We start from the raw sequence: 14037 nt of genomic DNA on the forward strand, positions 1-14037 counted from the left end.
AACAATGTATTGTAGGGAGATGTTGATGTTATTTGTGGTGGTCCCCCATGCCAAGGAATAAGTGGCTATAACCGCTTTAGAAATGTTGGTTCTCCATTGGATGATGAAAGAAATCGTCAAATCGTAGTCTTCATGGATATCGTGAACTTTTTGAAGCCCAAGTTTGTTCTAATGGAAAATGTGATTGACATTTTGAGATTCGCTAAGGGTACCCTTGGAAGATATGCTTTGAGTCGCTTGGTTCGCATGAACTACCAAGCAAGGCTAGGAATTATGGCTGCTGGGTGTTATGGTCTTCCTCAATTCCGTTTGCGTGTTTTCTTGTGGGGCGCTCATTCCCATGAGGCAAGTAACCACTTGTTTTGTTTGAAAATGATATGACAAACTTATTCATGATTGCTGTGTTGTTTGCAGAAATTACCTCAGTTTCCACTTCCCACACATGATGTGGTTTTGAAGTATGGGGCTCCAAGGGAGTTTGAGGTGCTTATTTGTTGCTTATATTAAAAGGTTTTTTAACTAATTTAATATTGTTGCTAATGCATGTCCATGTCACAGCGTTGTGTTGTTGCTTATGATGAAGGCCAGTCTCGAGAGTTGGAAAAAGCTCTTGTTCTTAGTGATGCCATCTGTGACCTTCCTCCTGTAAGCTGCTTCTTCTTCTTCTTTTATTTACTCTTTTTTCTTTTTTTGTTGGCAAATTATGATTTTATTTTTTACCTTGCTGGTTTTGTGCTCTTATTTCCCATGAACAAATCACCAGTTCTTACTAATATTATGATTTATTACTTAAGGTATCAAATCATGAAATTCAAGACAAAATGTCCTACAAAAAGCCTCCAGAAACCGAGTTCCAAAAATATATTAGGGTAACTAAATGCGGTAAGCTGTTTGTCTTCCAAATAATAAATGTGGGGGTAATTCTTGATCATAGGTGCTAATTGTAGATCATCACTTAAGAGTAATTTTGAATCAATATTTTTCTATTGGCATACTCATTTGCTACCTGTAACTATGTATGGTTAGTATCTTTTTATTTATTTTTTTGTCTTTTGCACTCTTTGAATGATTAATTTTGAAGGTTACCACTTGAAGTTTAGAGTATTCGTATGATTAGTATGAGTTCTTCAATGTCAACAATTTTTTTGTCACATTATAGATCAACTACTCCCTTTGTCCCTTTTTTGTTGGTCCATTATTTCATTTTTTGTTGTCCCAAAATGTATGTCCATTTTGAAAAGTCAAAGTTTTGAATTTAAAAGTTTCCAAAATTACCCCTTGTAAAGTAATTATAAATATATTTCAAAATGAGAATAAAAGGGTATTTTTGGAACTAACTCTTTAAAATTTAAATTCAAAGTGCAATGATTATGTTTCCTTAAAAAGTTTGAAATTTTCAAAAAGGACTATCAATTTGGGACGGAGGGAGTATAATTTTTTAGGCCCAACATGTGTATGGAACATTCATGATTGAATTTGATATTCTGGCATTGATGTTAAAAAATGAGTTAAGGATGCAAGTACTTTGTAGACCATGCTAAGATAAGCTTTATATCCCTATCAAGTGGGGTCAATTATATGTTATGTTATATGAACTTGGGTACGAAGATTACTTAAGTATGCGTATCTAGAAATCGGACCCATAAAACATCAAATTTAAGGGCACGTGGACTCTACAAAAAAATTGTCATATTTTTAATCTATTACATGAGATCAAATGGTATTATATGTAACATATAGTGTCAAAAAGGCATTTTAACGCATTTTATAGCAATTATGTAATAATATGTAGATATAATTATAGTGCTAAATACAAATATATAAAAAGTATTTGATGAAAAGTATTAGATGCATATACATCACCTTTGTCCAAGTGTCTGATGTCCAACATGGGTGTTTGGTTTATTTTGAAGACTCCATGTATATGATTCATTTTACGTCATTTCCCTCCGTTAAATTTATTATAATAGTTAAATTAATAAATTCATATTATTGTTTTTTGTTATCAGTATTTATTACCATCGCATTGTAAGGGCACATAATATGCAGAATCCCCTTTGGTGAGAACAAGAGAAGGACCCCAAATATCAGTATAAACTAAAGAAAATGGTATATCAGATATGGAAGTACTTTTACGAAAAGGTAAGGCTGTCATTTTGGCAAGTTTACACTCCCGACACTCAGTAAGTTCACTAAGAGAAACTTTATCCAATATACCAGACTAAGATAAAGGTCGTAAGCGATTAGCAGACAAATGCCCTAATCTAGAATGCCATAACTTGAAAGGACTAGACAAAGAATCTAACTGAAAAGAGGATAAGGCAGTCGGAGAGGGTGTCATAGGCAGATGTAGGCTCTCCACCACATAGAGGTCTCCAACTCTACGACCAGTCCTAATCTGCTGCTTGGACATCCGATCCTGCACAGAACAGATAGAAGAAGAGAAGACTATCAAAATCGGAGGAATCAAGCTGACTGATAGATAATAAACTGACAGATAACTGAGGAACATAAATGACAGATGAAATAGAGATAGCAAACATAACAAATGGTAAGACAGACCCAACAGATATAACAGACATACCAGACCCATTAGCAGCATTAACAGTAATAGGAGAGGAAGGGGGAGTACAATTTTGAAGTAAGAAGAGATGGGGAGTCATATGATGAGAAGCACCAGATTCAAAAATCCAGACAAACGAAGAAATACTTAAAGAAGTCCCGAGCAAACCTGAATGAAGAGAGGAAACAATGGAGGCAGACGGGGAGGATTGGGAGGTAGACAGTGTATGTAGAAGCTGATTAATCTGAGCTCTCAAGGAAAGCCAAGTCAGGATCAAGAGCTGGAGCAGACGCAACAAAACTGACGGAAGCTTGAAAATTGCTCGAAAATTGCTGAGAAGACGAGCCAGACAGACATCTCTTCTTGGGATAGTGATACTTCCAATGACCCTGCTGATGGTAGAAGGCACACTCATCCAAAGCGAGAGACATCTAATAACCAGAAAACTGAGCAAAATAGCCAAACCAAAAGTTCAAGTCTAATAACCAGAAAATTGAGGGGTCAAATTGTAATAACTCGAAAATTAATATCACAAGTGAATTGTCGTAGGCCAGACCACAGAAGCAGAGAACTAGAAAAGACAAACGAGCAATCAGTGAAGAACAATCAGAGAGCTTTGCAATGCGAACCAAAAGGGTTAGTCACTCAGATGACCAGCCGTGTAGCAGAAGGCGAGTCACGAGAGAACCAGTCCAAGTGTAATAATTAATGAAATTTTTGGGGTCAAAGTGTAAATACTAGCAAATCAGTTATACGTATCAATACCAGGACTGATTGCGAACCAAAGAAGCTTCAAAAGACCAGGGTGGAGTCACGATGGCTGAAGACGATCACGACCTGAATCAGAACCACAACGATGGAGTTTGCGAACCAGAGGGACTGAGTTTGCGAACCAGAAGTACCAAGACTGAGTCGTGACGAAGTAGGGGGTTGAAGCTGATCGTGAGTTGCTGATGATATGATCACGACCCAAGACGAGACTGAGAAGCTTGGGTTTCGTACACGAAGACAGAGACAGTGGAGGTTAGGTTTTCGAACCAAGCTTTGATACCATATAAGTTTTTTGAAGATAATTAACAAAGAGTACAACCGATATATATAGCAATCCTAAACCTAATCTAAAATAGGAAATAACCCTATACAATCAATCTAAAAGATACAATCAACCTAAAATATATATTTCCATAATCTGAATGAATATTCTCACACGCATCTACTAGTTTTCATTGTATATGACCAAACTATTTTAGTCTATTATTCCTAAACTTATCTTCAATTGATGTTACACTTACCATTTCACGAATATAATAATATCTATCTTACTTGGTCCACAACATCAATTTAAGCATTTTCATCCCAACTTTATGCCCCATAAAAATCATTAGCTTTGTAGTTGTGCTATGATTTTTTTTCCCTCTCATTTGTTGATATTCCAACCTATATTGATTCTATGGTTTACATCATCTTCAATCTCTCCATCGTTAACAATTGACCCTACTTAATGAAATTGTTCACTGTCTATGTTATCTATTGATTTTTTTATGTTCACTTCTCTGTTGTTTATATTTCTGTTATTTATAATTTTACATTACTTGACTCAAGTGCTTCTCTCCAATTTTCTAATTTAGTGTTAGTTTCATCCTGTAGAACAATATTATCTTTGAATAACATACACCAACCACATTATATCTTTAGGCATTCTATCAGAAGCTTTTTTTATATTTATAAATACTATACGAAGCTTCCTCCTCGTCTCTGTACTTCTCTATAAATCTTCTTAATAAAATATCACTTTCATAGTTGATCTATGGTTCTATCATTGATTTACCGGGAGTAAATCTAAATTGATTCTCTAATACTATTGTTGTACGCTGTAGCTCTTAGGCAACGCTTAATCACTCTCTCCTATAATTTTATTGTATGACTCATCAACTTAATTCTTCTATAGTGGTTGCAATTTTTGATATCTCCATAATTTATATCTATAGGTACTAAAATATTTTTTTCCTTTTGTTTGGTAATGTGGTGCGTTTTGTTTGGAGGTACTTCTCCAACCTTTTTAGTGCTTTAGGTTGTGTTTGAGTGCATCTTTAAAGCGCATCAACATTTTATAGGTTTGTCAGTGAAGTAGTAACTAAGATGCTTTAACATAAAACAGGATGTAAAATTTCTTCTCCAGTGCGACAATCAAATACCCAACTTTGTTACAACAACCTCTTTTTCTAGAATGCTCTTAACTCAAAAACACTTCAGTAGAAGCCACCATACCATCAAATGGGGTGTAAATCAACAAAGGATTAATTTGATTCAAGTTGAAAGCACTCATGGAAGGGCAGAATGCCAACTTTGTTACAACAACCTCTTTCTCTAGAATGCTCTTAACTCAAAAACACACTTCAGTAGAAGCCACCATACCATCAAATGGGGTGTAAATCATTTTTACACTGAATGAACTGGTATAAAGGATTAATTTGATTCAAGTTGAAAGCAATCATGGAAGGGCAGAATGCCAAAAAGAGTATTGGTCAAGTTTATGACGGATAGACGCCTTCCCTGCACACAATAGATGGCATGGCTCTTGATAGAGCTTATTAAAGAAAGATTCATGTAGCTAGTATTTGGGGATTAAGATTCTCTTTAGTTGAGTTAATTGCTAAATGTCTTTAAAATGCAGTGCATATTTTAATAATGTTATATTCTGGAGACAAACGATTCTCATAGCATAGCCAAAGAAAATGGTCAATGATGTTTGCATAGAAAAAGTGCAAGTTGATAATTGTATATCATCTATAAATAAAAACCATTCACCTTATAGTGTCATGCTAAACTTCTTCACCATGGCCTCTTATTGTTATCCTTCTACACTCCTCATTCTTGGTAAAGTTTTTTAGGTAGGATTCTTGCTAACTTGTGGGAGATAGCATTATTTTTTATCTTCTTATATTATGCAAATGTTAACTTGTCTTGTAAGTCGGACCAATCTAACACTAGCCTAGACGATTTGGAACTTTACCATAATTGAGCTTGGCCATCCCAAGCATGAGGTTAGCTCATTTTTATAAAGGGCTCTTTTCCCATTCTCCACTCACACATGTTCACATGCTCATTCTAATCTATTTATTTTGAGTAATGCTACACTTACCACCTTTCTATACCACCATCAATGTACCACCTCATATGTTAGCACATCATTTGACATAAACATGAGTGGTAGGACCCATTACACCAATGATAGGTTAACACATGAGGTGGAACATTGAAGGTGGTATACAAAGGTGGTAAGTGTGGCATTATTGTTTTATTTTTGGCTTTGATTGGGCTCATTTTGCATTATAACTGTGAAGACTTCTCAATTTTAAATGTTACAAACTCATGTTTATAATTTTTATATGTACTAGATTTTTGTATTCCCCTACATTAAAGCTTTGATAGATAGTTAAACAAAGTATATGTAGCAATGGACACAGTGAAGAGAGAACATGTGCAAGGGACTTTCACCTTCATTGGCCTTAGAGGGAGGCCTACATAGAAGATAACTCCATAACCATTCCTCCTCATACATGAGGAGCACACCAGACCACCTTTGCAACCGCTTAAGACCCTCAAGATTTCAGCGTCACTATCAATGGTGGTCTTTATCACCAAGTTGTTGGGCCAGGGAGGTTGAGCCACCTATCCCTTTGTCTCCACCTTAGTAGCAGGAACCTCCTACTTTGGTGGCATTTTCTTGCTCAAAAACGTGATCCCATGCTCCTAAGTTAGAAACTCGCTCTCAAGTGAGATAAAACCTATCAAACATACAAATTTTGTGGAAACAAAAGAAAAACAATTCAAACTTATCGTAGTAGTTTCTACTTAAATTTATTTACACTTAGCAAAGAAATTTATAATTGGCAATCTCTCATATTTATTCATATTTTAAGACATTGATATTACAACTAAAAACAATACCCAATTAGTACACATTACTATGTGTTTGGGAGGGACATTGACATTACAACTAACCAAGAAAATTTAATTGTTAGATTATATTTTATATTTAATATATAAAAAAAAATACACCCTCCCATAGTCAGTCCCAATCTTAGAAACTTTTATATGCACTTGCTCCCCTACTCCTGTTCCCACTCCCTATGCTATTCTTCTCTGTCAAGCTTTTAGAGGATTCTGTTCTCCATTGCCATTCTTTCTCTTCCTAACATTGCCTCATCTCTCACTCCATCCACCTCTAAATGGTCTCTCATCATATCGGTGCGTACAATACTCAGTGACAAAAAATGAAATTATTTTTCATGCATATATATAGACGTGTTATTGTGTCCTTGCTATGTCATGCGCTCTTTTTGAAACTTTCATGTTGGCATATCCTTTCCATGTCATATTTCTGTTCCATGTCTATATTCATGCTTCTTAGAAAGAAAGAAATTAGGATGGCATATGGGCAACATGATTTAGAAGGTTATTACGCTACCTTTGAACGAGTATGCATCAACCCAAATAAAACGATAGAATTTATATGATGTAGAGGACTAGTGAATGGTATTCCTTCCTACAATTAATGGGGCAAAAATTGATATGTAGTAGAAAGAGTAGAAATTAGAGGCCTATTTTAATTGATCTATGGTGGCCCAATGGTTGGTAAAATAAATTGAAAAAAGCTCAACCCACACTTCTCCTGGGTTTTAAGAAGAGGGAAACTGAAGCCTTATAACTAGCACAGATGGGACAACTCCAGGCGATATGGGACACATTTCAACACACCCTCCTAGACCACAACATAAGCTTTGATACCAAATTGAAAAGTCCATCCCACACTTATCCTTAAAACCCAGGTGTTAAGGAGAGAAAAACTGGAGCCTTATAAGGAACATAGAAGGAACAACTCTAGGCGATGTGGGACACATTCCAACACACCCTCCTAGACCACAACATACCAAACTCTAATACCAAATCAAAAAGCCCAGCCCACATCTCTCCTTAAAACCCAGGTGTTAAGGAAAGGAAAGGAAAACTAAAACCTTATAACTAATACAGATGGGGCAACTCCAGGCGATGTGGGACACATTCCAACACACCCTCTTGGACCACAACATACCAAGCTTTGATACCAAATTGAAAAGCTCAACCCACATTTCTCCTTAAAATTTAGGTATTATGAAGAGAAAAACTGAAACCTTATAACTGGCACAGATTGATGTGGGACACATTCCAACAAAATATTGGCTTTTAAAGGGTATCGATGAGGGTAATAAAAGAGTAGGCTTTTGGGACTAAAGAGGGAAAGTTTTAAGGATTGTTTAGTGGTTGTTCTAGATGTTGTGAACAGTATTGGAACAATGTGTTTGGTTCTTGTGTGGATTTTAATTTGTTTAGGCTTAAGGATTGTAAAACTTGGAAGAAAAATATTGAAAACTAGTCGTATTTAACCTAATATAACCCCCATATAAGACTACTAAGAATAGTAACTTGACTATGCATGGTTGCTATATGTTCCATCTTGAAATCATTATCGTGCAAATTTATTATTTAGCCGCTTTCTTGAATTTACTTTTTCGCGTTCTTATTGTGTATTGCATCATGCTAATATCTTCATAATATCTTGTACTTGCTTCCTGACTGAATATTGAATATATATATATATGTATATATTGCATGTCTCTAATAAGCTATAACACATGGCAAATGGCAATTGATAGAAAATCTATATTTTGCATTAGAAGTACAAATTGAGGTCCTTGATGATTGAGCTTCCTCAAGCTATAACATGCGTTGTCTTCTCTCCTCTATATATACATACGCCTTCATTCATATATATTGAGCTTCCTTTCATGTTTACAAAACTGTGTTGTGCTTCCACTACTTGATGATTGCACTTTTATGACTTAAATTGGTATCATGAACTTATCAGCTTCTTTCTATCAATCTTATTTTCTTAATTTTCTTAAAATGTGTGGTTTGACATTATGTGTAATTTTTTATCTCTAGATATGATGGGCTCTGCTTCCTGCAGTACGCCTATAACAGAAAAGTCAGTACTTCGTGATCATCGGCCTCTCCCATTGGGTGAGGATGATTATTTGCGAGTTTGTCGAATTCCACGAAGAAAGGTAGTTTACGTAAGTATGACAGTTTTTTTGGTTTCTTGATATTTATCATGTCCTGATATGTATTTTTCATAGGGAGCAAATTTCAGAGATCTCCCTGGCATTATTGTTGGAGCTGACAATGTTGTTCAAAGGGATTTGACAGTGGAGCCAATACTGATGCCATCTGGAAAGCCATTGGTAATACTAATGGAAAACTTTCTATTACACCTTCATCATATGGAAATGCAATTTCAGCTACTAGGAATCTGAAATTGATATAGCATGCCAAAGGGACACAACAATCTCTCTTTAGAATAGCTTGACAGCATACATAATACTAAAATATGAACAAAACATCCACTTGCTTAAACACAAGGGTTGGGTCTATGATTGGTATTTTTTCCTACTTGTACCAAGAATGTAAAAGATTAAAGTATAAAAGGAAAGAGAATTAGAAATGGATATATTCATGAAATGGTAACCAATTGAAGATAAGTGAAGTGAGAACATACTAAGATGGTTTGATCATGTTCAATGAAGACCTATAGATGCAACAATAAAGAAGAGTAATATGATTACGGTAAATGAAAATGTTAAAGGGAGGGAAAAAGTGAAAAAGATGAATTTGTTTAGTTTAAGCAAGCATATAGCCCTTGACAAAGAGGAATGGCGAAAAAGGATTAATGTATTTGACCAAGACTTTGTTTGGTTTGGTTTGGTTTGGTTTATACAAATAGCAACCATTATTATCTTGTGTTGCCTATAGAAATAATTGGAGCTTCTTGGAGTAGTGAAAGAATTGCTTAAATTCAATGTAAATATATTCATCTCAATTGAAGTATAGATAACAAAAAACATACATGGTAATGTCTATTACAAGCCTAAACTTAGGCCTAAATATATGTAATGAAATCTTTCAAAAAATACAAAAGTCAGGGACAAGCTGCGGAGGCTCTCTAACACTCCCCTGCAAACTGAACAGTCTAAGGGAGATGAGTTTGGAACGCAGAAAGCTCAAATAGATGTTTGTGTAACCCTTAGTGACAACATAAGTAATTTGGTCAACGAAAGGAACAAATTGAACCGGTGGCTTTCAGAGGAGGTAAGTGCATTTGAATTGGTGTTGCACATGTAGGAAAAATGGGGAATCAGTGAATCATGTCGTAATTCATTGAGGTGGTGAGGGAGTTGTGGTCATTGTCCCTTCTCTTGTTTGGTATGTGGGTCTTCTCACAGATGCTTGGGGAGTTGTTTTGTTCTTGATCAACAGCTTGAGAACTGAGGAGAAGGAAGAAGACATGATATTTTTGTTCTCTTAAATTTGATGTGGTTGGTGTGGGGAGAGAGAAATAGAACTTCTCTAGGTAGAGGAAAATCCATTTTTAGATCAATGAATAGATTTGTCTTTCTTATATAGTTAATTCTCTGTTCTGTACATTTGATCCTGTTTCTATCTTCTATCCTTCCATGAAATTCTTGTGTACATGTTGAATGAAAGTATTTTTTTTCCTTCAGTCACTATTTGCGTTGTATTTTACCTTCTATTTATACTTGTTCTGGTCATATCTAGGTACCTGATTATGCAATAAATTTCTGTGATGGAAAGTCTACAAGGTGAAGATGTCTTTGCCAGTATTTTATTTATTTTCTTTTCTTTCTTTTTCTTTTTCTTTTTTTCCCTGAGTGTTTGATGTATTACCAACATGCAGACCATTTTCACGATTATGGTGGGATGAAACAGTGCCAACTCTTCTGTGTCGACCAGATCTTCACAGCCAGGTATGAGCCACCCTTGATTACAGCTAATAGTGTAAGCAAGATTTTATTCTGATGTGCTCAATTTGTCTAGTCAATTTTACATCCCGAGCAAGATCGAGTTCTCACAATTCGTGAGTGTGCAAGATTGCAAGGGTTTCCTGATTATTACGAGTTTTGTGGAAGTGTGAAAGAAAGGTGCGTATTTATTTTCCTTTGCTGAGTTATAATTCTGAAGTATGCTAAATATATTTTTTTTGAATCATGATTTTTATATTTCTGTGAAAAATATTTCATGGCATTTCTTTTGCAAGTGCACACATCTAGAAAGTAAAAATTGGCAGATTATACCTTTCGAAGAAAAATAATGGGAGCAATGAGGGAGCTGACTATTTGTTATGCGTTTAAAGAAAATTCATCTTTGGAAATACAGCTTTGTGGCCTACATCTAGCTTTAGTCCTGTCGTTCAGGATGTATAAAACTATAATGCTCCAAAATTTATCCAATGCATAAGATAATGATGACATGTATACTAGAATGCTCTTCTAAAACGAAAAAAATTGGTCCATGAGAGAACATCACATAATATGTTATTTAAGGGGGAGGGGGGAAGGGATGTCGGCTCCCGATCCTCTAACCGGATGAACCTTCCATAGGCCCTGTTTGGTTTGCTTTTAGAGGTTGATTATAGCTTTTCTTTCTTTATTTTTTTATTTTGGGAGTTTGTGTGAGTGTTTGTTGTACTTTTACTTACAGTTACAAGGCAAACAATTAGAGCTTATGAGGCAAAAAATAGCTTAAATAAGCTAGAAAAAACTTATTATTGGAAAGTTATTAAAGAGATGCTTTTAACTACTACTTTTTATTATCAACTTTTAGCTTACACTCATAGTGCCCAACCAGTGGTGGGCCTCAGATTCTGTTCCTAATCATTCTTAAAACTGCTCAAAAGTAACACTTGATGGTTCCCATGACACTTGCATGACCCACTGGTTCAACATTAATCTTTTTTTTTTTGGAACAAATTCAGCACTACTTGTCTGATCTACTAAATTCCATGCATATTCGTAGTTTTTTTTTTTTTTTTTAAACATGTGACTTATATTGTACCATTGGGCAGATACTGTCAAGTAGGGAATGCGGTGGCCATTCCAGTTGCACGTGCCTTGGGATTTGCACTGGGAATGGCTGTGAGGAAGCTGACTGGAGATGAACCTATCATGACTCTTCCTCCCAAGTTCTCACATTCCACAGCTAGTTGTTGCAATCTTCATCCTATTTAGTTTGAGTTTCTATCGGGGTCATATTGCTTTCGTTTAATTAAACAAACTCTTTATGTGAAGATTAGCCTTGTCAGCTTTATTTGTATTGTCTAGGCCTAATTAAGATTAAGGTTAAAATGAGTACCGTTGTTTTTTTTCCCTTCCCCTGATGCGCAAATGTGTATTTTTAGTGAGGTAACTTGAAGATTGTGCCATTTTTTCCCCCCTTTGTTCTTTTGTTTTATGGTAAATTACATTAATCTCTTCAGAAAATACATCAAATCTTACAAGTTTGGAATAATGCATAATGCTCTTTTAAGACTTTAATTGTGTTCCTTTTTTATTAATTTTGTTAAGTCATGTGGACTGACAAGTCATGTTATTATCTTTTTTACATTGAAATATATATTTTTTTGTTGATTATTAATTTATTTACATCCATCTACATTAATTTAAACATTCCAAAAGAGGTTAATTTTGTAGGATTTTCCCCTCAATAAATCTCAACGGTAGTCAATGTAATGTACCTATTATGTTATCAGCAATGTGCATTAAAGTACTTAAAGAAATTTTGTGTGACAACGTTATAACCTCAATTGGTACAAAGAGACAGTTTTTAGATTAATGAAATCCTTTGTAATACTTTACATTATGGATAATAAATGAATTCTCAAATTGCATTAACACATGGTAACAATTGTTTGTTATTTGTAGGGTTGTGCAAAATATTGTGTAATTTGTTAAAATCACATCGATTCGTATCAATTTGTACTGTTTTATTTGCTAGTCATAGATTAAATTTTAAATTTTATTATTTGTCTTCAAAATTGCTCTACTTTACCATAGTTAATACATACATATATATATATATATATATTTTAATCTCTAACAAAATATCAAAATAAAAAGAGCAAATTGTTGAAAAATTCAAGGTAAGGAAAGCTTAAGGCATTAAGTCTAGTGAATATTTTTTGTTCATAAAATATCAACTTTTGTGAAATAATTTGGTGATAAGTCATTTTGTTGTTTTGGAATGATATTTTATTTTTAATTTTATCTCTTAATTTGTTTGTGGATTTTTTTTATTTGTTTGACTTTTCATTGATTATCTGTTCAAATTTATATCTATATGTTCAAATATTTTTTTATCTATTGAATTTTTATAACTTATTTTTTTCTGTATGTTCAAATTCACACAATTTTTAAACTCTCTGTCTGTTCTCTCTTTTTTTTTTTTTTTTTTTTGTCTCTATTTGTTGAATTTTTCACCTCTTTTCTCTTCCTAGGTTGAATTTTTACCTCCCTTTTATGTCTCCCTATCTGTTGAATCTGTATACCTCCCTTCTCTCTTTCTTTCTCTCGAATTTAATATGTTCAAATTTTATTATCTGTTCTAATTTTTGAACAGATCTGTCCAATTTTTTTTTAATCTATTGCAATCTAGTTCTTCTTCATCAACAACATTCATCATCATCATCATCATCATAATCATCATCACCAACAATGACAATAACAAAAAAAAAAAAAAAAAATGAGAACTCAACAACATATCTGTGAATTTGATGCTATTACAAATATGTTTCATCAAACTAAATTCTATCTGTTAAATACAGATCCATTGTCATATCTCTCATTTTTTTTTTTTTTTGAATTTGTTGCAATCTATTTCTTAATATCATCATCATCATCAACATCAGCAAATATATAAGGACATGCATACATACATACATATATATATATATAAACATATATACAAACATATATTGCATATCGGTCAGACAAAAAAAAAAATTACATATACATACTTACATATATTTGTTGAAACATATATATGTTGAAATGTGCCTATATATTACATATATATATACAAACATTACATACACGGATCACCATCATGATCATGAAGAATCACAATCACGATCTACAAACATTGCACTACATATGTTGAAATATGCCTTCATGGATCAATCTACCCAGACCGGCGATGATTGAGGTCACGATATCGACTAACCATGGCGGAGGAAGAGGCGGTGGGTGAGGCAGATCGGTGGGATGGTGGTGTCGAATAGAGACTCAAATCTGATAAATCTGCAACAGCATAGTTGTTAGGGTTTACAAATCTAAGGCCAATCTACAAATCTCTTGCGGCTCAACAAGACAAAGACAAGTCCAGGAGAAGGAGAAAGAGAGAGACGCTGGTTTCTGTGGGGTTTGATTTGAAAACAAAACATATATACATGACTGGTTTAGTCATTTTGTGATAGCTTGCCTTATGGACGTAATAGATTAGCGCCTAAACCTTTAAATACAAAAAATTCCAAGTTTGATTTTTTAATTGAGAGAATAAGTGTAAGAGAGATTTAAAATGTA

General features: G+C 34.2%; 1 protein-coding gene across 7 annotated transcripts in view; it reads left to right on the plus strand.

Moving 5' to 3' along the window:
- The window catches only part of LOC114299207 (DNA (cytosine-5)-methyltransferase CMT2), a 28233-nt gene extending 16239 nt beyond the window's left edge, over positions 1-11994 (plus strand). For 4 of the 7 annotated variants that reach the window (XM_082911404.1, XM_082911408.1, XM_082911402.1 and 1 more), the window contains 10 exons: positions 16-345; positions 415-483; positions 559-645; positions 795-882; positions 8549-8679; positions 8743-8847; positions 10220-10263; positions 10359-10428; positions 10499-10602; positions 11526-11994. In XM_082911404.1, the coding sequence (XP_082767530.1) occupies positions 16-345; positions 415-483; positions 559-645; positions 795-882; positions 8549-8679; positions 8743-8847; positions 10220-10263; positions 10359-10428; positions 10499-10602; positions 11526-11688 (1191 nt within the window). In that variant the 3' untranslated portion in view covers positions 11689-11994. The remainder of the gene's footprint in view (positions 1-15; positions 346-414; positions 484-558; positions 646-794; positions 883-8548; positions 8680-8742; positions 8848-10219; positions 10264-10358; positions 10429-10498; positions 10603-11525) is intronic. The other 3 variants (XM_082911403.1, XM_082911405.1, XM_082911406.1) reach the window with 3 other exon arrangements.
- Positions 11995-14037: the final 2043 nt, after the last annotated feature.

This window comes from Camellia sinensis, unplaced genomic scaffold, assembly GCF_055761805.1.
Source record: "Camellia sinensis isolate YWXY unplaced genomic scaffold, ASM5576180v1 Unanchor11, whole genome shotgun sequence".
Lineage (NCBI taxonomy): Eukaryota > Viridiplantae > Streptophyta > Magnoliopsida > Ericales > Theaceae > Camellia > Camellia sinensis.